Source organism: Oncorhynchus masou, chromosome 22, assembly GCF_036934945.1.
Source record: "Oncorhynchus masou masou isolate Uvic2021 chromosome 22, UVic_Omas_1.1, whole genome shotgun sequence".
NCBI classification, from domain to species: Eukaryota; Metazoa; Chordata; class Actinopteri; order Salmoniformes; family Salmonidae; genus Oncorhynchus; species Oncorhynchus masou.
In genome coordinates this window covers 54,073,891-54,099,167 of record NC_088233.1, presented here as the reverse complement: position 1 = coordinate 54,099,167, position 25,277 = coordinate 54,073,891, and the positions used below count along the sequence as shown (strand labels likewise).

The following is a 25,277-nucleotide window of genomic DNA, read 5'->3' as shown; positions in this document are numbered from 1 at the left end:
AGTACAGATCAGGGACCTATGATTCTGTTACCGTAATTCCGTTACCAGATGTAAATCCACTTCACCTACTGTACTTCAATAACCAACATTTGTTTCATAGCTGACACCCCATTCTTTCTGCAGACATCTTTTAATCATAATTCGTAGCCGATATTTACGAGGTTTTGGAGAACTTGGTTGCATAAATAGCTGAGGGATATTTTACTGTAATTCTGTCACTGAACTTCTGCAGTTCTTCCAGTAAATATGTTTTTGTGAAATGTTCTTTGTAAATTGTTTATTTAGTCCTTGTGCATAGAGGTTTATGGTTTAAACTTTGAAATCAATGTTTTTTGTTTGGCATACATTTTTAAAGTGAAAACTTGAGTCAAACCGTAATTGCGTTACCATGGAACTGTGTGTGTGTGTGTGTGTGTGTGTGTGTGTGTGTGTGTGTGTGTGTGTGCACGTGCGTGCAAGTGACTACATAGACCCACAAAGAATTCAGAAACCAATCCAATTTTGATAAACTGAAATACCACAGTGTGCATCACAGCAGCAAGACTTGTGACCTGTTGACACAAGAAAAGGGAAACAAGTGAAGAACAAACACCATTGTAAATACAACCCATATTTATGTTGATTTATTTTCCCTTTTCTACTTTAACTATTTGCAAATTGTTACAACACTATATATAATAGGACATTTTAAATGTCTTTATTCCTTTGGAGCTTTTGTGAGTGTAATGTTTACTGTTCATTTTGTTTATTTCACTTTTGTTTTATCTATTTCACTTGCTTTGTTCAAGAGAGAGAGAGAGAGAGAGAGACTCTCCACTCCCCTCTGCTTCTAGAGAAGGGTGTGACTGTCTACCAGTGAGAGAGAGGGAGGGGACATTCTTGTTGAGCTACTCCTCCCTGTTTCTCTCTTTCTCTTTCGGTCCCATTAACTTACTAGCAGGGCAAGGATTAGGCTTTCTCTCTCTCGCTACATATATGTCCCTATTTCCTTCTGTTTTCCTCTACTCTTTATTGTATTTCTCTCTACACCAAATTAGTATTTTTGTTTCTGAGTAGTAGGCCTACAGTTTGAGAAGAGGTAATGCTGGGTATATTTGTGTGGGTGGCACTACTCTGGTTGTCATTTCCTCTTTTTACCTGTCTCTACTCCTCCCCATCCCCCCTGTTCTCACCTCTCCTCTAATGGTTCTGTTGTCTTTCCCTCTCTACCTCTATCTCACCCATCCTCTATCGCATCTGTCTGTTGCATGTCAGCATATGTAGCAGTTGGCTAACATGTCTTATCTCCCAGTGTAGCAGTAGTCTAACTGTACCCCTGTACAGATAACTGTGTGTGTCTGTCTCTGTCTCTCTCTGTCTCTGTGTGTGTGTGTGTGTGTGTTATCTATATGTATTATGTGGCTAACAGTCCTCTCTCTCCCTCTCCTCTGCAGTGCCTGTCGAGTCCTAAGGCCAGCGGTGGTGCCAGCTCCCAACCACAACCCAAGAAGGAGTCCCAACCCCAGCAGCCCAAGTTGACCAAGAAGGAACCCAAGACAGAGCCTCATACCCAGGAGGAAGAAGAAAACATGCCCTCAGTACACATCAAACCAGAACCACAGGAGGTGGAGTCCACGGTGAGAGATTGAATGAGGGGTGGATGGAGGGTTTGGGGAGTGTGGGGTGGTGAAGAAGAGGGGGATAGATGACTTAAATTGAAGAGAAAGAGTTCTGGGTGGATGGTTGTAGAGAGAGAGGCTAAAGGAAATCGAGTCTGGGTCTGTTTGTAGATTGTTAGAAAGGGCAGAAGAAATGGTGGCTGGAGAGGAAAGATAGTGTTAGAGAGAGAAGGGTGTAGAGCAGGGCTGTTCATTGTCGGTCCTGAAGGGCCAAAGCACTTCTGGGTTTCATCCTCTCCTAATCAGGACTGATTCAGACCTGGGACATCAGGTGAGTGTAGTTAACTACCAGGTAGAAACAAAAAGCAGAAGTGTTTCGGCCCTCCAGGACCGGATTTGAACAGTCCTGGTGCAGATAAGACGACTGAGGGTGAATGTATTGTGTAGGACAGATTCCCTGTCATACGGAAAGGGAACTCATGCCAGCTCTATAGGTCTACATTTACATTTCTCTGTGCATGTAGAGAGAGTTGGGTGAGCTGTAGCGAGAGAATGTTACCCATAAAGTTCCGCTGATATTTTTCTGAGGGTTCAGAGAATATTCTATCAACATCATTTCAAACATACACAGAACACGGTTGCCATGTTCTCAGAATGTAAGATATGTTTAATGGGAACGTTGCCAGAACATGTCTGTGTGTCAGTTGTGGCCTGATGGTCCCAAAGAAACATTCCCCCCCCCAAAAAAAGACATTCATTACACATCACGCCTTGTTACTGTTGCCCATCAAGGCCTTGGTTGGTGAACCAACCACTTATCCATTCACAGCTCTTTTTGTCTGTTGGCAAGGGATACTCACACACATGATGACATTGTGCATGTTCATTTATACAGTAATTATTATTCAACATGTCCTCAGCTGGGATTTGACCTCACAGCATTCAGATCTTCCTGCTGCGCCACCATGTCTGTGTCAGTTATTAGCTCATTTCACAATTCTCACGTCTTTGATTTACTTATTTGTAGTTGTCTAATGTTGGTGGGGCATATTAAACTTTTAATGATTTTAATGATACTCCCCAATCACTATGATCAATACGTTTTTCTTGAGTGTACTTTTAACAGAGCTGAGATTTACTTTGAAGTGCATTCCCCCTATTGCTTACAACTATCAAGTGCCTAGGGAGGATGGGTTAGGTTTTCTTCTGGACAGGGCCTAACTACAGTGGGGCAAAAAAGTATTTTGTCAGCCACCAATTGTGCAAGTTCTCCCACTTAAAAAGATGAGAGGCCTGTAATTTTCATCATAGGTACACTTCAACTATGACAGACAAATTGAGAAGCAAAAAAATACAGAAAATCACATTGTAGGATTTTTTATGAATTTATTTGCAAATTATGGTGGAAAAAAAGTATTTGGTCAATAACAAAAGTTTATCTCAATACTTGGTTATATACCCTTTGTTGGCAATGACAGAGGTCAAATGATTTCTGTAAGTCTTCACAAGGTTTTCACACACTTGCTGGTATTTTGGCCCATTCCTCCATGCAGATCTCCTCTAGAGCAGTGATGTTTTGGGGCTGTTGCTGGGCACATGGCCTTTCAACTCCCTCCAAAGATTTTCTCTGGGGTTGAGATCTGGAGACTGGCTAGGCCACTCCAGGACCTTGAAATGCTTCTTACGAAGCCACTCCTTCGTTGCCCGGGTGGTGTGTTTGGGATCATTGTCATGCTGAAAGACCCAGCCACGTTTCATCTTGAATGCCCTTGCTGATGGAAGGAGGTTTTCACTCAAAATCTCAGAAACATGGCCCCATTCATTCTTTCCTTTACACGGATCAGTCGTCCTGGTCCCTTTGCAGAAAAACAGCCCCAAAGTATGATGTTTACACCCCCATGCTTCACAGTAGGTATGGTGTTCTTTGGATGCAACTCAGCATTCTTTGTCCTCCAAACACGACGAGTTGATTATTTTTTTACCAAAAAGTTATATTTTGGTTTCATCTGACCATATGACATTCTCCCAATCTTCTTCTGGATCATCCAAATTCTCTCTAGCAAACTTCAGACGGGCCTGGACATGTACTGGCTTAAGCAGGGGGACACGTCTGGCACTGCAGGATTTGAGTCCCTGGCGGCGTAGTGTGTTACTGATGGTAGGCTTTGTTACTTTGGTCCCAGCTCTCTGTAGGTCATTCCCTAGGTCCCCCCGTGTGGTTCTGGGATTTTTGCTCTCCGTTCTTGTGATCATTTTGACCCCACGGGGTGAGATCTTGCGTGGAGCCCCAGACCGAGGGAGATTATCAGTGGTCTTGTATGTCTTCCAATTCCTAATAATTGCTCCCACAGTTGATTTCTTCAAACCAAGATGCTTACCTATTGCAGATTCAGTCTTCCCAGCCTGGTGCAGGTCTACACTTTTGTTTCTGGTGTCCTTTGACAGCTCTTTGGTCTTGGCCATAGTGGAGTTTGGAGTGTGACTGTTTGAGGTTGTGGACAGGTGTCTTTTATACTGATAACAAGTTCAAACAGGTGCCATTAATACAGGTAACGAGGGGAGGACAGAGGAGCCTCTTAAAGAAGAAGTTACAGGTCTGTGAGAGCCAGAAATCTTGCTTGTTTGTAGGTGACCAAATACTTATTTTCCACCATGATTTGCAAATAAATTCATTAAAAATCCTACAATGTGATTTTCTGGATTTTTTTTCTCATTTTGTCTGTCATAGTTGAAGTGTGCCGATGATGAAAATTACAGGCCTCTCATCTTTTTAAGTGGGACAACTTGCACAATTGGTGGCTGACTAAATACGTTTTTGCCCCACTGTATACTTGCCCAATAAGTACATGCCACTGGTTCCCAAACTGTGGCGGCGTATAATTTCTTCTCGCATCTACATGCTCTACTTGTTTCACCTTTTCCCTTCGCTTGTGGACTTCAATGCACAACACATCAGCTGTTTGACCAGGCCAAAAAATCTTTCTAAGCCAAACCTTCTTATCATAACCGCTAACCGCTACACACAGCCTACATCGTTGTCACCATATTAACATCATAGTCAACATAGGTAATATAAATAAGGTGTTAGTAAACCCGCTACAATCATGCAGTAGTACAGTGTACAGTCAGCAGCAAGCAGTTTAGCAGTTACATCTTTTGGCCCAGGTGGCATTAATTTAATACAACCAAAAGCTTACCTTGACTTGGAAGAGTTCCAGTGTTGGATAGCCATAGACAGCTAGCTAACATAGCATCCCTCTCTGTTTGAGCCAGGTGTTTGAGTAGGCTAAACTAGCTAGCTGCATTTGCTAGCTGAGTAAGTGAAGTGAAAAAGAAATACAACAAAATATAGCTATCTCTCTCTCCTTCGCTTCTCCTTAATTTTTGAAGAAATTAATTTGTTCAAAACTGATGGCCAACTAGCTGAAAAAGTTTGAGAGCGTTTATCTAATGTTCCCTCGCTAGATTTGATCTAATCTCACTCTGGCTAGCATTAGTTGTTGATCTTGTTGATGTGCATGACTGTGGTTGTTTGATCAATAGGACTGTAACGTTCCCAAATGTCAGAGGAATCCTGTGGTATTTACATATAGGCCCTACTGCCTGTAAACACACAGTCCAATTCAGAGTGAATGATGTCGGATGGCTTATTTGCGTAAAGCGTGTCAAGAACATTTGTCTTATATTCTGAAAAAATGGTGACCACGATCTGGGTAAGTTGCATTTGACATTAAGGGGGTTGGAAACATTCCTTGCACATCACGGGGACATTCCTATAAAAACGTCAGTTCGTGACTTAATGAGACTCTTTAAGGGAACTTTCTCTAAAGTTGTGGGAACATTTGTTGTTACCTGGGAGAGCTTTCAGAGGGGAGAGGGGGAGGAGAGAGAGAGAAAGGGGTGGAAAGAGAGGGAGGAGGGGTGGGCAGATAGGGTGGGGGGCTGGGTGGGTCACAGTTGCATTAGGCCTAGTTTGAGAGGGGTGTGGTTGGGTTGTTTGTTTGTGTGTGTGTGTGTTGACCACCCCCTCAAGGAAGCCGCCCAGTAAGAACACAGCAGGATTGTGGGTTTCCTGTCCAGAGATAAGGGGTTCGTCCCAAATAGCACCGTATTCCTTACACAGTGCTCGACTTTTGACCAGAGCCCTAAAGGCCTGGTCACAAGTAGTGCACTGTAAGTGGATATGGGCTTAAGTTCCCAAACACAGCTGACAGACTAACTGCTACATGGGCTCTATTGGACTCTACTCTGGGCTCTTTTGAGGGGCTCTACTGGGCACTGTTTAGTATGACAAATCTGGAGTAAACCGGGAGAAAAGGTCATGTTTTTGTTGTTCAAATTAATAAAAATTAAATAAAAAAATATCCCATTTTGTGCTAAACAGGACCCTGGTCTGGACCTTACCTTACCAGACAAGGAACTGGGAGATGGATAGAGACTGAGAGAAGAGAGAAAGGGAAAGGGTGTAAGAGATGGACATAGTGAGAGGGAGATGGGAAAAGAGAGACACACACACACACTCAATGAGATGCAGAAGTACAGTACACACACTACCGTTCAAACGTTTGGGCTCACTTAGAAACGTCCTTGTTTTCCATGAGAATATGTTGCAAAATTAATAGGAAATGTAGTCAAGACGTTGACGAGGTTATAAATAATGATTTTTAATTGAAATAATAATTATGTCCTTCAAACTTTGCTTTCATCAAAGAATCCTCCATTTGCAGCAATTACATCCTTGTAGACCTTTGGCATTCTAGTTGTCAATTTGTTGAGGTAATCTGACGAGATCTCACCCCATGCTTCCTGAAGCACCTCCCACAATGCTTGATGGGCATTTCTTACGTACCACAATAGCTCAACAGGGTTGAGATCCGGTGACTGTGCTGGCCACTCCATTATAGACAGAATACCAGCTGACTGCTTCTTCCCTAAATAGTTCTTGCATAGTTTGGAGCTTTGCTTTGGGTCATTGTCCTGTTGTAGGAGGAAATTGGCTCCAATTAAGCGCCGTCCACAGGGTATGACATGGCGTCGCAAAATGGAGTGATAGCCTTCCTTCTTCAAGATCCACCAACGCAGCCCCAGACCATCACATTGCCTCCACCATGCTTGACAGATGGCACTCCTCCAGCATCTTTTCATTTTTTTCTGCGTCTCACAAATGTTTTTCTTTGTGATCCGAACACCTCAAACTTAGATTCGTCTGTCCATAACACTGTTTTCCAATCTTCCTCTGTCCAGTGTCTGTGTTCTTTTGCCCATCTTCATCTTTTATTTTTATTGGCCAGTCTGAGATATGACTTTTTGTTTGCAATTCTACCTAGAAGGCCAGCATCCCGAAGTCGCCTCTTCACTGTTAACGTTGAGACCGGTGTGTTGAAGGTACTCGTTAATGAAGCTGCCAGTTGAGGACTTGTGAGGCGTCTGTTTCTCAATCGAGACACTCTATTGTACTTGTCCTGTTGCTCAGTTGTGCACCGGGGCCTCCCACTCCTCTTTCTATTCTGGTTAGAGCAAGTTTGAGCTGTTCTGTGTATGGAGTAGTACACAGCGTTGTACGAGATCTTCAGTTTCTTGGCAATTTCTCGCATGGAATAGCCTTCATTTCTCAGAACAAGAATAGACTAACGAGTTTCAGAAGAAAGGCCTTTGTTTCTGGCCATTTTGAGCCTGTAAATGAACCCATAAATGCTGATGCTCCAGATACTTAACTAGTCTAAAGATGGCCAGTTTTATTGTTTCTTTGATCAGAACAACAGTTTTCAGCTGTGCTAACGTACTTGAAAAAGGGTTTTCTAATGATCAACTAGCCTTTTAAAATGATAAACTCTGATTAGCTAACACAACGTGCCATTGGAACACAGGAGTGATGGTTGCTGATAATGGGCCTCTGTACGCCTATGTAGATATTCCATAAAAAATCTGCCGTTTCCAGCTACAATAGTCATTTACAACATTAACAATGTCTACACTGTATTTCTGATCAATTTCATGTTATTTTAATTGACAAAAAAATGTGCCTTTAAAAAAAAAAAAAGGACATTTCTAAGTGACCACAAACTTCTGAATTGTAGTGTACATTCACACCCTGCTTTGACACTCCCCTCCCTCCCTTCCTCACCCACACTCTTTTTCTCTCTCGCCCCGGCTACCACTTTCAGTTTCTCTCAGTTTTTTTCAATATAAGGGCTTTATTGACATGGGAAACATATGTTATCATCGCCAAAGCAAGTGAAGTAGATAATCAACAAAAGTGAAATAAACAATAAAAATGAACAGTAAACATTACACTCACAGAAGTTCTCTTGCTCTCTGAGTCTCGCCTAGGCCCTAATAGGATATATCGAGGGAGGCTTCCGCTCTCTGGTAGCCATGGCAACGGGGCTCTGGTGGGAGTTGGAGCCAGCCTGCCCACACCCCTCACACACACACCCCTCCTCCACCCCTTCACTGCTACCCCCCTGCAACTCTCCCCTCCATCCCCCACAACACACCACTACTACACCCAAAGGCACAAACAAATACACACAGTAAAACTGACACGCATGCGCGCACACACAGATAAACCCACACAAAGACACACATACACACAAAACTTGTTGCCTGCTAGAAATACACATTTTCATTTGAATCTCACTCTCTCTCACACACACACACACACCCACACACACCCAGGGACTTGTCCTCCAGCTATCTGGAGCGCTAATGCAGAAAGATGTGTACCACACCCACTCTACCCACTCCATTTACACACACACACACACACACACACACACACACACACACACACACACACACACACACACACACACACACACACACACACACACACACACACACACACACACACACACACACACACACACACACACACACACACTCACCACACATTACTGTAGTATTGCTAGGATGCTGCTAGCGTTCCATCCCTATTCACCCACAATCAGTCATGGTGCAGAGTGATGATGTCATTGTTGGCCAGTGCGAGCAATCTTTCCTCCTGGACCAGAAATTACAGTAACTCCACGTTAGGCTATGTTGGGTTGTCAGAACATTCATGACTTTACACTGACATGTTTGTTGTCTTTGACCGAAGGCTCTTCATTTTGTGTGTTGGTGTCTTAGATTCTGTGTTTTTAAGCTGTTGTATCTACAATCAACTTTGGGTTCCACCCTGCTTTTAAAGCACCGATTACAGTGAGGCTAATTGAAGGTTATTACTAAGGTCTATAGGCTGAGGGAGTATCACAGGGTATAAACACAACATTTGGACAATTAGGTTGTAAAGACACAGTTTGACACAGTTTGATGTCAGTCAGCTCTGCCAGAGAGGCTTGTTGTTGTTTGTTGTCTGCTCGATATAGGCTATGTTTAAGTATTAACCCTAGGGTGTGTGTGTGCCTGCATGCATCTATGGGAATTGGTCTATATGGATAGGGCTCATTTTAAATGTTTCTTACACAAGAAATATCGAAAGCATGTACATAACCTTGGTAGCAATTAAAAGGGAACATTTACATTTGACATTTTAGTAATAATAAATATATATTTTTATTTTATTTTAGGGAGTGGATCAGCTTTAATATTGCGGATAAATTGTTGCTTCCATCAATGTAATACATAGGAGGTTATGAGTACATACAGTTGAAGTCGGAAGTTTACATACACTTAGGTTGGAGTCATTAACTTGTTTTTCAACCACTCCACAAATGTCGTGTTAACAAACTACAGTTTTGGCAAGTCGGTTAGGACGTCTACTTTGTGCATGACACAAGTCATTTTTCCAACAATTGTTTACAGACTGATTATTTCACTTATTTATTCACTCACTGTATCACAATTCCTGTGGGTCAGAAGTTTACATACACTAAGTTGACTGTGCCTTTAAACAGCCTGTGCAAATCAATCCCAGAACAACAGCAAGGACCTTGTGAAGATGCTGGAGGAAACGGGTACAAAAGTATCTATAAAACGAGTCCTATATCGACATAACCTGAAAGGCCGTTCAGCAAGGATAAAGCCACTGGTCCAAAGCCACCATAAAAAAGCCAGACTACTAGTTTGCAACTGCACATGGGGACAAAGATCGTACTTTTTGTAGAAATGTCCTCTGGTCTGAAAGAACTGTTTGGCCATAATCGTTATGTTTGGAGGAAAAAGGGGGAGGCTTGCAAGCCGAAGAACACCATCCCAACCGTGGACCACGGGTGTGGCAGCGTCATGTTGTGGGGGTGCTTTGCTGCAGGAGGGACTGGTGCACTTCACAAAATAGATAGCGTCATAAGGCAGGAAAAGGTTGTGGATATATTGAAGTAACATCAAGACATCAGTCAGGAAGTGAAAGCTTGGTTGCAAATGGGTCTTCCAAATGGACAATGACCCCCAAGCATACTTCCAAAGTTGTGGCAAAATGGCTTAAGGACAACAAAGTCAAGGTATTGAACTGGCCATCACAAAGCCTATAGAACATTTGTGGGCAGAACTGAAAAAGCGTGTGCAAGCAAGGAGGCCTACAAACCTGACTCAGTTACACCACCTCTGACAGGAGGAATTGGCCAAAATTCACCCAACTTATTGTGGGAAGCTTGTGGAAGTTTACCCGAAACGTTTGACCCAAGTTAAACAATTTAAAGGCAATGCTACCAAATACTAATTGAGTGTATGTAAAATTATGACCCACTGGGAATGTGATGAAAGAAATAAAAGCTTTAATAAATAATTCTCTCTACTATTATTCTGACATTTCACATCCTTAAAATAAAGTGGTGATCCTAACTGACCTAAAACAGGGACTTTTTACCAGGATTAAATGTCAGGAATTGTGAAAAACTGAGTTTAAATGTATTTGGCTAAGGTTTATGTAAACTTCTGACTTCAACTGTACATACATACCTATATACATAGATACATACAATATATATAAACATTCACACATGTACTCATACATACACTACCGTTCAAAAGTTTGGGGTCGCTTAGAAATGTCCTTGTTTTTGAAAGAAAGGCAACATTTTTTTTGTCCATTTAAAATGACACCAAGCTGATCAGAAATACAGTGCAGACGTTGTTAATGTTGTAAATGACTATTGTAGCTGGAAATGGCAGATTGTATCTGCCGATGTAGATATTCCATTAACAGAGTCCCTTTATCAGCAACTCCTGTGTTCCAATGGCACATTGTGTTAGCTAAGTACATAACTAGTCTAAAGAAGGCCAGATTTATTGGTTCTTTAATTAGTACAACAGTTTTCATAATTGCAAAATGGTTTTCTAATGATCAATTATCCTTTTTGAAATCATAAACTTGGATTAGCAAACACATTTCTAAGCGACCCCAAACTTTTGAACGGTAGTGTATATACATACATGTACAGTGGGGCAAAAAAGTATTTAGTCAGCCACCAATTGTGCAAGTTCTCTCACTTAAAAAGATGAGAGGCCTGTAAATTTCATCATAGGTACACTTCAACTATGACAGACAAAATGAGAAAAAAAAATCCAGAAAATCACATTGTAGGATTTTTAATTTATTTATTTGCAAACGATGGTGGAAAGTAAGTATTAGGAGTAGAGTGTTGGTTTGTTGAGGAGGGGAGCGACATGGGCCATTTTGAAGTCAAAGGGGACGCAGCCATTGGTCAGGGATGAGTTGAGGAATGGGAGAAGGTCTCCAGAGAAGGTCTGGAGAAGGGAGGAGGGATGGGGTAGAGTGGGCAGGTTGTCAGACGGCTGGACCTCACGAGTCGCAGGATTTCATCTGAAAAGAGAGGGGAGAAATCGGTCAAAGCCGTAGGGTAGTTCTGTGTGAGTAGGACCAGTGGACTCAATAGGCTTAGTGAATGAGGAACAGATGTCATCAACGTTCTTTTCAAAGTGGAACAGTTTGTCGTTTATGGGAAAAATATTAGACCAATTGTGAGGACCTGACATGAGTAAATCCAAACATTACACTCTTGATTTTATGTGCATTTTATATTTACTTTACTTTTCACCATATGTGTTGATAACAAAAACAGAAAATACTCTGGATCTATTCTGTAACGTAGATAGAACATTCTGGAAAATACTCTGGATCCATTCAGTTACATAGATAAAATATTCTGGAAAATACTCTGGATCCATTCAGTAACATATTAGGAACATTCTGGAAAATACTCTGGATCCATTCAGTAACATAGTAGGAATATTCTGGAAAATACTCTGGATCCATTCAGTAACAAAATGGAAAACTCTGGATCCATTCAGTAACATAGTAGGAATATTCTGGAAAATACTCTGGATCCATTCAGTTACATAGTAGGAATATTCTGGAAAATACTCTGGATCCATTCAGTTACATAGTAGGAATACTCTGGAAAATACTCTGGATCCATTCAGTAACATAGTAGGAATATTCTGGAAAATACTCTGGATCCATTCAGTAACATAGTAGGAATATTCTGGAAAATACTCTGGATGCATTCAGTTACATAGTAGGAATATTCTGGAAAATACTCTGGATCCATTCAGTTACATAGTAGGAATATTCTGGAAAATACTCTGGATGCATTCAGTTACATAGTAGGAATATTCTGGAAAATACTCTGGATCCATTCAGTAACATAGTAGGAATGTTCTGGAATAGGTTCAACATTGTTATTATAATCCTCAACGTCTTTCAAAATACGTTGAGCTGCTTAATTTACAGCATTTCCCCCACTCAAACAGCATCAATTGTGCAAAAGTTTCCCAATTAGCGTTAGGGATGGGGGCAACTTCTTTCTTTGGTCCCGTGGTGCTCAAGTTCAGAACGGCTGTCAGTCAAAGCCCATATACAGAGGCGTGAAGAGGAGGACCCTCTGACGTCATGTATAGCATGTTCAAGTACAGCTGCTTTGTTATTTAGGCATTATTTACAAGTATAAAGGTGGTTGTTGAAGTTGTCTGTGAGAAGGGAAGAGTTGATTGGTTGGTACGTACAGTCAGACCAGAGTGGGTGTTTTATACAGTGTAGAGGTTGCAGTTAGGGTGGACGGCAGAGTGCTGTGTGTTGGCAGGACTTCCTGCGTGCTCAACAGCTAATATCACATAATAGTGTGCCCATCGAAAGAGATTTGGTTTAATAAGTAATATTTTTTTCTCTCAAAAAGGTAGGGGTGTCAATAATTTTGATCCCTAAAGATTCTTAGAAATAAAGTAGTCAAAAGTTTAGTATTTGGTCCCATATTCCTAGAACGCAATGACTACATCAGGCTTGTAACGGCAAATGCATCTAAAACGTTTGTAGAGTCACAAGCTTAATGTAGTCATTGCGTGTTAGGATTGAGGGACCAAATACTAAACTTATGAATTCATAAGAATCTTTATCGAGGATGTCAATAACTGGTTGACCTACTTTTGTGGCAGCAGGTCACGCATTTTGCTGCTTGGATTGCACACTGTGGTATTTCACCAAACAGATATGGGAGTTTGTCCAAATGTGGCAGTCTGCCTATGGTGTACCTCTCTCAATAGCAAGGCTCTGAGTCTACATAGTCAAAGCTTTTCTTAGCTTTGGGTCAGTTTACTCTCTTTTTTTCAGGCAAGGTAGAATTCCTATTTGCTCAGTTTTTTGGGTTGATTCTTGACAATTTATCAAGTAATTCTCTTTTTGTTTTCTCGTAATTTGGTTGGGTGTAATTGTGTTGCTGTCCTAGGGCTCGTGTATTTGTGAACAGCGCCCCAAAATCATTTGGCTGAGGGGATTCTCCTCTAGGTATCTCCTTGAAGGTTAGGGATTGTGAGGGAAGGTTTGGGCATCACTTTCCTTTTGGTGGTTGTGGAATTCAACGGCTGTTTGCTGGCTTTTGGGACTTCCGATCACGGCCTGATGTGATGCAGCCTGGATTTGAACCAGGGACTGCAGTGATGCCTCTTGCACTAAGATACAGTGCCTTAGACCGCTGCGCCACTCGGGAGCCCAAAAGGAGGTCAGTAACCTCCTGCCAAATGTACGACCATATCAAGAAGATTTGTGACCTGTTGCCACAAGGGCAACCAGTGAAGAGCAAACACCATTGTAAATAAAACCCATTTGCACATCATTGCAACACTGTATATAGACAAATATGACATTTTAAATGTCTTTATTCTTTTGGAACTTTTGTGTGTAATGTTTACAGATCATTTTTATTGTTTATTTCACTTTTGTATATTGTCTACTTCACTTGCTTTGGCAATGTAAACGTGTTTCCCATGTCAACAAAGCCCTTATATTGAGAGAGAGAGGAGGGGGAGGGGAGACGGGGGGAGAGAGAGAAACAGGGGAGAGAGATGGGGGAGAGATGGGGGGTGAGAGAGAGACAGGGGAGAGCAAGAGGGAGAGAGATGGGGGAGAGCAAGAGACAGGAGAGGGTTTAAGAAGGAGTTGGGTCAGAGAGAGAGAGTTTATCTCTCCTGGTGTTGCTCATATGTATTGCTTTTGACCAGGGACCGCTCAGGGACAAGGATATACAGGGCTGCCATTTCAGACACAGCCTCTCTTCTGTCCGTGTGTAATGGGGTTTAATTCAGACACAGCCTCTCTCTCTTCTGTCAGTGTGTAATGGGGTTTCATTCAGATACAACCTCTCTTCTGTCAGTGTGTAATGGGGTTTCATTCTGACACTGCCTCTCTTCTGTCAGTGTGTAATGGGGTTTCATTTCAGACACAGCCTCTCTTCTGTCAGTGTGTAATGGGGTTTCATTTCAGACACAGCCTCTCTCTCTTCTGTCAGTGTGTAATGGGATTTCATTCTGACACTGCCTCTCTTCTGTCAGTGTGTAATGGTGTTATATTTCCGACACTGCCTCTCTTCTGTCAGTGTGTAATGGGATTTCATTCTGACACAGCCTCTTTCTCTTCTGTCAGTGTGTAATGGTGTTATATTTCCGACACAGTCTCTCTTCTGTCAGTGTGTAATGGGATTTCATTCTGACACAGCCTCTTTCTCTTCTGTCAGTGTGTAATGGGGTTTCATTCTGACACTGCCTCTCTCTCTTCTGTCAGTGTGTAATGGGATTTCATTCTGACACAGCCTCTCTCTCTTCTGTCAGTGTGTAATGGGGTTTCATTTCAGACACAGCCTCTCTTCTGTCAGTGTGTAATGGGATTTCATTCTGACACAGCCTCTCTCTCTTCTGTCAGTGTATAATGGGGGTTCATTTCAGACACAGCCTCTCTTCTGTCAGGTTGTAATGGGGTTTCATTCTGACACAGCCTCTCTTCTGTCCGTGTGTAATGGGATTTCATTTCAGACACAGCCTCTCTTCTGTCAGTGTGTAATGGGGTTTCATTCTGACACAGCCTTTCTTCTGTCAGTGTGTAATGGGGTTTCATTCTGACACAGCCTCTCTTCTGTCAGTGTGTAATGGGATTTCATTCTGACACAGCCTCTCTCTCTTCTGTCAGTGTATAATGGGGGTTCATTTCAGACACAGCCTCTCTTCTGTCAGGTTGTAATGGGGTTTCATTCTGACACAGCCTCTCTTCTGTCCGTGTGTAATGGGATTTCATTTCAGACACAGCCTCTCTTCTGTCAGTGTGTAATGGGGTTTCATTCTGACACAGCCTTTCTTCTGTCAGTGTGTAATGGGGTTTCATTCTGACACAGCCTCTCTTCTGTCAGTGTGTAATGGGATTTCATTCTGACACAGCCTCTCTTCTGTCAGTGTGTAATGGGGTTTCATTCTGACACAGCCTTTCTTCTGTCAGTGTGTAATGGGGTTTCATTTTGACACGTCCTTTCTTATGTCAGTTTGTAATGGGGTTTCATTCCGATACATCCTCTCTTCTGTCAGTGTGTAATGGGGTTTCATTTCTGACACAGCCTCTCTTCTGTCAGCGTATAATGGGGTTTCATTTTGACACAGCCTCTCTTCTGTCAGTGTGTAGTGGGGTTTCATTTCTGACACAGCCTCTCTTCTGTCAGTGTGTAATGGGATTTCATTCTGACACAGCCTCTCTCTCTTCTTTCTGTGTGTAATGGGATTCATTTCTGACACAGCCCCTCTCTCTTCTGTCAGTGTGTAATGGGGTTATCATTCTGACACAGCCTCTCTTCTGTCAGTGTGTAATGCGGTTTCATTTTGACACATCCATTCTTCTGTCAGTTTGTAATGGGGTTTCATTTCAGACATGCCTCTCTTCTGTCAGTGTGTAATGGGGTTATATTTCCGACACTGCCTCTCTTCTGTCAGTGTGTAATGGTGTTATATTTCCGACACTGCCTCTCTTCTGTCAGTGTGTAATGGGGTTATATTTCTGACACAGCCTCTCTTCTGTCAGTGTGTAATGGGGTTTCATTTCTGACACAGCCTCTCTCTCTTCTGTCAGTGTGTAATGGGGTTATATTTCCGACACAGCCTCTCTTCTGTCAGTGTGTAATGGGGTTATATTTCTGACACAGTCTCTCTCTCTTCTGTCAGTGTGTAATGGGGTTTCATTTCAGATACAGCCTCTCTTCTGTCAGTGTGTAATGGGTTTATATTTCCGACAGCCTCTCTTCTGTCAGTGTGTAGTGGGGTTATATTTCTGACACAGCCTCTCTTCTGTCACTGTGTAATGGGGTTATATTTCTGACACAGCCTCTCTTCTGTCAGTGTGTAATGGGGTTTCATTTTAGACACAGCCTCTCTCTCTTCTGTCAGTGTGTAATGCGGTTTCATTTTGACACTTCCATTCTTCTGTCAGTTTTTAATGGGGTTTCATTTCAGATACAGCCTCTCTTCTGTCAGTGTTTAATGGGGTTTCATTTCTGACACAGCCTCTCTTCTGTCAGTGTGTAATGGGGTTTCATTTCAGACACAGCCTCTCTTCTGTCAGTGTGTAATGGGGTTTCATTTCAGACACAGCCTCTCTCTCTTCTGTCAGTGTGTAATGGGGTTTAATAATTCAGACACAGCCTCTCTTCTGTCAGTGTGTAATGGGGTTTCATTTCTGACACAGCCTCTCTTCTGTCAGTGTGTAATGGGGTTTCATTTCTGACACAGCCTCTCTTCTGTCAGTGTGCAATGTTGTTATATTTCCGACACAGCCTCTCTTCTGTCAGTGTGTAATGGGGGTTATATTTCAGACACAGCCTCTCTTCTGTCACTGTGTAATGGGGTTATATTTCTGACACAGCCTCTCTTCTGTCAGTGTGTAATGGGGTTTCATTTTAGACACAGCCTCTCTCTTCTGTCAGTTTGTAATGGGGTTTCATTCCGACACAGCCTCTCTTCTGTCAGTGTGTAATGGGATTTCATTCTGACACAGCCTCTCTTCTGTCCGTGTGTAATGGGGTTTCATTTTGACACAGCCTCTCTACTGTCATTGTGTAATGGGGTTTCATTCTGACACAGCCTCTCTCTTTTCTGTCAGTGTGTAATGGGGTTTCATTTCTGACACAGCCTCTCTTCTGTCAGCGTGTAATGGGGTTTCACTTCAGACACAGCCCTCTCTCTGTCAGTGTGTAATGGGGTTTGTCACCGCCTCTCTTCTGTCAGTGTGTAATGGGGTTTCATTTCTGACACCGCCTCTCTTATGTCAGTGTGTAATGGAGTTTAATTTCTGACACAGCCTCTCTTCTGTCAGCGTGTAATGGGATTTCATTTCTGACACAGCCTTTCTCTCTTCTGTCAGTGTGTAATGCAGTTTCATTTTGACACATCCATTTTTCTCTCAGTTTGTAATGGGGTTTCATTTCAGATACAGCCTCTCTTCTGTCAGTGTGTAATAGGGTTTCATTTCAGACACAGCCTCTCTTCTGTCAGTGTGTAATGGGGTTTCATTTCTGACACAGCCTCTCTTCTGTCAGTGTGTAATGGGGTTTCATTCTGACACAGTCTCTCTCTCTTCTGTCAGTGTGTAATGGGGTTTCATTCTGACACAGCCGCTCTCTCTTCTGTCAGTGTGTAATGGGGGTTCATTTCAGACACAGCCTCTCTCTCTTCTGTCAGTGTGTAATGGGATTTCATTTCAGACACAGCCTCTCTTCTGTCAGTGTGTAATGGGATTTCATTCTGACACAGCCTCTCTTCTGTCAGGTTGTAATGGGGTTTCATTCTGACACAGCCTCTCTTCTGTCCGTGTGTAATGGGATTTCATTCTGACACAGCCTCTCTTCTGTCAGTGTGTAATGGGGTTTCACTCCTGACACAGCCTCTCTTCTGTCAGTGTGTAATGGGGTTTCATTCTGACACAGCCTTTCTTCTGTCAGTGTGTAATGGGGTTTCATTTTGACACGTCCTTTATGTCAGTTTGTAATGGGGTTTCATTCCGATACATCCTCTCTTCTGTCAGTGTGTAATGGGGTTTCATTTCTGACACAGCCTCTCTTCTGTCAGCGTATAATGGGGTTTCATTTTGACACAGCCTCTCTTCTGTCAGTGTGTAGTGGGGTTTCATTTCTGACACAGCCTCTCTTCTGTCAGTGTGTAATGGGATTTCATTCTGACACAGCCTCTCTCTCTTCTTTCTGTGTGTAATGGGATTTCATTTCTGACACAGCCCCTCTCTCTTCTGTCAGTGTGTAATGGGGTTTCATTCTGACACAGCCTCTCTTCTGTCAGTGTGTAATGCGGTTTCATTTTGACACATCCATTCTTCTGTCAGTTTGTAATGGGGTTTCATTTCAGATACATCCTCTCTTCTGTCAGTGTGTAATGGGGTTATATTTCTGACACAGCCTCTCTTCTGTCAGTGTGTAATGGGATTTCATTTCTGACACAGCCTCTCTCTCTTCTGTCAGTGTGTAATGGGGTTATATTTCCGACACAGCCTCTCTTCTGTCAGTGTGTAATGGGGTTATATTTCTGACACAGTCTCTCTCTCTTCTGTCAGTGTGTAATGGGGTTATATTTCCGACACTGCCTCTCTTCTGTCAGTGTGTAATGGGGTTTCATTTCTGACACAGCCTCTCTCTCTTCTGTCAGTGTGTAATGGGGTTATATTTCCGACACTGCCTCTCTTCTGTCAGTGTGTAATGGGGTTATATTTCTGACACAGCCTCTCTTCTGTCAGTGTGTAATGGGGTTTCATTTCTGACACAGCCTCTCTCTCTTCTGTCAGTGTGCAATGGGGTTATATTTCCGACACAGCCTCTCTGCTGTCAGTGTGTAGTGGGGTTTCATTTTAGACACAGCCTCTCTCTCTTCTGTCAGTGTGTAATGGGGTTTCATTTCAGACACAGCCTCTCTTCTGTCAGTGTGTAATGGGTTTATATTTCCGACAGCCTCTCTTCTGTCAGTGTGTAGTGGGGTTATATTTCTGACACAGCCTCTCTTCTGTCACTGTGTAATGGGGTTATATTTCTGACACAGCCTCTCTTCTGTCAGTGTGTAATGGGGTTTCATTTTAGACACAGCCTCTCTCTCTTCTGTCAGTGTGTAATGCGGTTTCATTTTGACACTTCCATTCTTCTGTCAGTTTGTAATGGGGTTTCATTTCAGATACAGCCTCTCTTCTGTCAGTGTTTAATGGGGTTTCATTCTGACACAGCCTCTCTTCTGTCAGTGTGTAATGGGGTTTCATTTCAGACACAGCCTCTCTTCTGTCAGTGTGTAATGGGGTTTCATTTCAGACACAGCCTCTCTTCTGTCAGTGTGTAATGGGGTTATATTTCCGACAGCCTCTCTTCTGTCAGTGTGTAGTGGGGTTATATTTCTGACACAGCCTCTCTTCTGTCACTGTGTAATGGGGTTATTTTTCTGACACAGCCTCTCTTCTGTCAGTGTGTAATGGGGTTTCATTTTAGACACAGCCTCTCTCTCTTCTGTCAGTGTGTAATGCGGTTTCATTTTGACACTTCCATTCTTCTGTCAGTTTGTAATGGGGTTTCATTTCAGATACAGCCTCTCTTCTGTCAGTGTGTAATGGGGTTATATTTCTGACACAGCCTCTCTTCTGTCAGTGTGTAATGGGGTTTCATTTCTGACACAGCCTCTCTCTCTTCTGTCAGTGTGCAATGTTGTTATATTTCCGACACAGCCTCTCTTCTGTCAGTGTGTAGTGGGGGTTATATTTCAGACACAGCCTCTCTTCTGTCAGTGTGTAGTGGGGGTTATATTTCAGACACAGCCTCTCTTCTGTCACTGTGTAATGGGGTTATATTTCTGACACAGCCTCTCTTCTGTCAGTGTGTAATGGGGTTTCATTTTAGACACAGCCTCTCTCTTCTGTCAGTTTGTAATGGGGTTTCATTCCGACACAGCCTCTCTTCTGTTAGTGTGTAATGGGATTTCATTCTGACACAGCCTCTCTTCTGTCAGTGTGTAATGGGGTTTCATTCTGACACAGCCTTTCTTCTGTCAGTGTGTAATGGGGTTTCATTTCTGACACAGCCTTTCTTATGTCAGTGTGTAATGGGGTTTCATTCTGACACAGCCTCTCTTCTGTCAGTGTGTAATGGGGTTTCATTCAGACACAGCCTCTCTCTCCTGTCAGTGTGTAATGGGGTTTCGTTTTAGACACCGCCTCTCTTCTGTCAGTGTGTAATGGGGTTTAATTTCTGACACCGCCTCTCTTATGTCAGTGTGTAATGGAGTTTAATTTCTGACACAGCCTCTCTTCTGTCAGCGTGTAATGGGATTTCATTTCTGACACAGCCTTTCTCTCTTCTGTCAGTTTGTTTTGGGGGTTCATTTCTGACACAGCCTCTCTCTCTTCTGTCAGTGTGTAATGCAGTTTCATTTTGACACATCCATTTTTCTCTCAGTTTGTAATGGGGTTTCATTTCAGATACAGCCTCTCTTCTGTCAGTGTGTAATAGGGTTTCATTTCAGACACAGCCTCTCTTCTGTCAGTGTGTAATGGGGTTTCATTTCTGACACAGCCTCTCTTCTGTCAGTGTGTAATGGGTTTCATTCTGACACAGCCTCTCTTCTGTCAGTGTGTAATGGGGTTTCATTTCAGACCAGCTCTCTCTTCTGTCAGTGTGTAATGGGGTTTCATTCTGACACAGCCTCTCTTCTGTCAGTGTGTAATGGGGTTTCATTTCAGACACAGCCTCTCTCTTCTGTCAGTGTGTAATGGGGTTTCATTTCTGACACAGCCTCTCTTCTGTCAGTGTGTAATGAGTTTCATTTCTGACACAGCCTCTCTTCTGTCAGTGTGTAATGGGGTTTCATTTCTGACACAGCCTCTCTTCTGTCAGTGTGTAATGGGGTTTCATTTCTGACACAGCCTCTCTTCTGTCAGTGTGTAATGGGGTTTCATTTCTGACACAGCTCTCTCTTCTGTCAGTGTGTAATGGGGTTTCATTTCTGACACAGCCTCTCTTCTGTCAGTGTGTAATGGGGTTTCATTTCTGACACAGCCTCTCTTCTGTCAGTGTGTAATGGGGTTTCATTTCTGACACAGCCTCTCTTCTGTCAGTGTGTAATGGGGTTTCATTTCTGACACAGCCTCTCTTCTGTCAGTGTGTAATGGGATTTCATTCTGACACAGCCTCTCTTCTGTCAGTGTGTAATGGGGTTTCATTTCTGACACAGCCTCTCTTCTGTCAGTGTGTAATGGGGTTTCATTCTGACACAGCCTCTCTTCTGTCAGTGTGTAATGGGGTTTCATTTCTGACACAGCCTCCTCTCTTCTGTCAGTGTGTAATGGGGTTTCATTTCAGACACAGCCTCTCTTCTGTCAGTGTGTAATGGGGTTTCATTTCTGACACAGCCTCTCTTCTGTCAGTGTGTAATGGGTTTCATTTCAGACACAGCCTCCTCTCTTCTGTCAGTGTGTAATGGGGTTTCATTTCTGACACAGCCTCTCTTCTGTCAGTGTGTAATGGGGTTTCATTTCTGACACAGCCTCTCTTCTGTCAGTGTGTAATGGGGTTTCATTTACACAGCCTCTCTTCTGTCAGTGTGTAATGGGGTTTCATTTCAGACACAGCCTCTCTTCTGTCAGTGTGTAATGGGGTTTCATTTCAGACACAGCCTCTCTTCTGTCAGTGTGTAATGGGGTTTCATTTCAGACACAGCCTCTCTTCTGTCAGTGTGTAATGGGGTTTCATTTCTGACACAGCCTCTCTTCTGTCAGTGTGTAATGGGGTTTCATTTTGACACAGTCTCTCTTCTGTCAGTGTGTAATGGGGTTTCATTCTGTCAGCCTCTCTTCTGTCAGTGTGTAATGGGTTTCATTTCAGACACAGCCTCCTCTCTTCTGTCAGTGTGTAATGGGGTTTCATTTCAGACACAACCTCTCTTCTGTCAGTGTGTAATGGGGTTTCATTTCAGACACAGCCTCTCTTCTGTCAGTGTGTAATGGGGTTTCATTTCTGACACAGCCTCTCTTCTGTCAGTGTGTAATGGGGTTTCATTTCAGACACAGCCTCTCTTCTGTCAGTGTGTAATGGGGTTTCATTTCTGACACAGCCTCTCTTCTGTCAGTGTGTAATGGGGTTTCATTTCAGACACAGCCTCTCTTCTGTCAGTGTGTAATGGGGTTTCATTTCTGACACAGCCTCTCTTCTGTCAGTGTGTAATGGGGTTTCATTTCTGACACAGCCTCTCTTCTGTCAGTGTGTAATGGGGTTTCATTCTGACACAGCCTCTCTTCTGTCAGTGTGTAATGGGGTTTCATTTCAGACACAGCCTCTCTTCTGTCAGTGTGTAATGGGGTTTCATTTCTCTCCTCTCTTCTGTCAGTGTGTAATGGGGTTTCATTTCTGACACAGCCTCTCTTCTGTCAGTGTGTAATGGGGTTTCATTTCTGACACAGCCTCTCTTCTGTCAGTGTGTAATGGGGTTTCATTTCTGACACAGCCTCTCTTCTGTCAGTGTGTAATGGGATTTCATTCTGACACAGTCTCTCTCTCTTCTGTCAGTGTGTAATGGGGTTTCATTTCTGACACAGCCTCTCTTCTGTCAGTGTGTAATGGGGTTTCATTTCAGACACAGCCTCTCTTCTGTCAGTGTGTAATGGGGTTTCATTTCTGACACAGCCTCTCTTCTGTCAGTGTGTAATGGGGTTTCATTTCTGACACAGCCTCTCTTCTGTCAGTGTGTAATGGGGTTTCATTTTGACACAGCCTCTCTTCTGTCAGTGTGTAATGGGATTTCATTCTGACACAGCCTCTCTTCTGTCAGTGTGTAATGGGTTTCATTCTGACACAGCCTCTCTTCTGTCAGTGTGTAATGGGGTTTCATTCTGACACAGCCTCTCTTCTGTCAGTGTGTAATGGGGTTTCATTCTGACACAGCCTCTCTTCTGTCAGTGTGTAATGGGGTTTCATTTCAGACACAGCCTCTCTTCTGTCAGTGTGTAATGGGGTTTCATTTCTGACACAGCTCTCTCTTCTGTCAGTGTGTAATGGGGTTTCATTTCTGACACAGCCTCTCTTCTGTCAGTGTGTAATGGGGTTTCATTTCTGACACAGCCTCTCTCTCTTCTGTCAGTGTGTAATGGGGATTCATTTCAGACACATCCTCTCATCTGTCAGTGTGTAATGGGGTTTCATTCTGACACAGCCTCTCTTCTGTCAGTGTGTAATGGGGTTTCATTTCAGACACAGCCTCTCTCTCTTCTGTCAGTGTGTAATGGGGTTTCATTTCAGACACAGCCTCTCTTCTGTCAGTGTGTAATGGGGTTTCATTTCAGACACAGCCTCTCTTCTGTCAGTGTGTAATGGGGTTTCATTTCTGACACAGCCTCTCTTCTGTCAGTGTGTAATGGGGTTTTTTCTGACACAGCCTCTCTTCTGTCAGTGTGTAATGGGGTTTCATTTCAGACACAGCCTCTCTCTCTTCTGTCAGTGTGTAATGGGGTTTCATTTTGACACAGCCTCTCTTCTGTCAGTGTGTAATGGGGTTTCATTTCTGACACAGCCTCTCTTCTGTCAGTGTGTAATGGGGTTTCATTTCTGACACAGCCTCTCTTCTGTCAGTGTGTAATGGGGTTTCATTTCTGACACAGCCTCTCTTCTGTCAGTGTGTAATGGGGTTTCATTTCTGACACAGCCTCTCTTCTGTCAGTGTGTAATGGGGTTTCATTTCAGACACAGCCTCTCTTCTGTCAGTGTGTAATGGGGTTTCATTTCTGACACAGCTCTCTCTTCTGTCAGTGTGTAATGGGGTTTTCATTTCTGACACAGCCTCTCTTCTGTCAGTGTGTAATGGGGTTTCATTTCTGACACAGCCTCTCTTCTGTCAGTGTGTAATGGGGTTTCATTTCTGACACAGCCTCTCTTCTGTCAGTGTGTAATGGGGTTTCATTCTGACACAGCCTCTCTCTCTTCTGTCAGTGTGTAATGGGGTTTCATTCTGACACAGCCTCTCTTCTGTCAGTGTGTAATGGGGTTTCATTTCAGACACAGCCTCCTCTCTTCTGTCAGTGTGTAATGGTGTTTCATTTCTGACACAGCTCTCTTCTGTCAGTGTGTAATGGGGTTTAATTTCTGACACAGCCTCTCTTCTGTCAGTGTGTAATGGGGTTTCATTTCTGACACAGCCTCTCTTCTGTCAGTGTGTAATGGGGTTTCATTCTGACACAGCTCTCTCTTCTGTCAGTGTGTAATGGGATTTCATTTCTGACACAGCCTCTCTTCTGTCAGTGTGTAATGGGGTTTCATTTCTGACACAGCCTCTCTTCTGTCAGTGTGTAATGGGGTTTCATTTTGACACAGCCTCTCTTCTGTCAGTGTGTAATGGGGTTTCATTTCTGACACAGCCTCTCTTCTGTCAGTGTGTAATGGGGTTTCATTCTGACACAGCCTCTCTCTTCTGTCAGTGTGTAATGGGGGTTCATTTCTGACACAGCCTCTCTTCTGTCAGTGTGTAATGGGGTTTCATTTCTGACACAGCCTCTCTTCTGTCAGTGTGTAATGGGATTTCATTTCTGACACAGCCTCTCTTCTGTCAGTGTGTAATGGGGTTTCATTTCTGACACAGCCCTCTCTTCTGTCAGTGTGTAATGGGGTTTCATTTCTGACACAGCCTCTCTCTTCTGTCAGTGTGTAATGGGGTTTCATTTCTGACACAGCCTCTCTTCTGTCAGTGTGTAATGGGGTTTCATTTCTGACACAGCCTCTCTTCTGTCAGTGTGTAATGGGGTTTCATTTTGACACAGCCTCTCTTCTGTCAGTGTGTAATGGGATTTCATTCTGACACAGCCTCTCTTCTGTCAGTGTGTAATGGGATTTCATTTCTGACACAGCCTTTCTCTCTTCTGTCAGTGTGTAATGGGGTTTCATTTCAGACACAGCCTCTCTTCTGTCAGTGTGTAATGGGGTTTCATTTTGACACAGCCTTCTTCTGTCAGTGTGTAATGGGGTTTCATTTCTGACACAGCCTCTCTTCTGTCAGTGTGTAATGGGGTTTCATTTCTGACACCGCCTCTCTTCTGTCAGTGTGTAATGGAGTTTAATTTCTGACACAGCCTCTCTTCTGTCAGTGTGTAATGGGGTTTCATTTTGACACAGCCTCTCTTCTGTCAGGTTGTAATGGGGTTTCATTCTGACACAGCCTCTCTTCTGTCAGTGTGTAATGGGATTTCATTTCTGACACAGCTCTCTCTTCTGTCAGTGTGTAATGGGGTTTCATTTCTGACACAGCCTCTCTTCTGTCAGTGTGTAATGGGTTTCATTTCTGACACATCCTTTCTTATGTCAGTGTGTAATGGGGTTTCATTCTGACACAGCCTCTCTTCTGTCAGTGTGTAATGGGATTTCATTTCAGACACAGCCTCTCTTCTGTCAGTGTGTAATG

The 25,277-nt window shown here is 43.1% G+C and overlaps 1 protein-coding gene across 3 annotated transcripts in view; it reads left to right on the top strand.

Moving 5' to 3' along the window:
• Nucleotides 1-929: 929 nt before the first annotated feature.
• The window catches only part of LOC135509698 (Krueppel-like factor 8), a 63,758-nt gene continuing 39,410 nt past the window's right edge, over nt 930-25,277 (top strand). For all 3 annotated transcript variants that reach the window (XM_064930570.1, XM_064930569.1, XM_064930571.1), the window contains exons 1-2: nt 930-1,078; nt 1,434-1,616. In XM_064930570.1, coding sequence (XP_064786642.1) covers nt 1,569-1,616 — 48 coding nt within the window. In that variant the 5' untranslated portion in view covers nt 930-1,078; nt 1,434-1,568. The remainder of the gene's footprint in view (nt 1,079-1,433; nt 1,617-25,277) is intronic.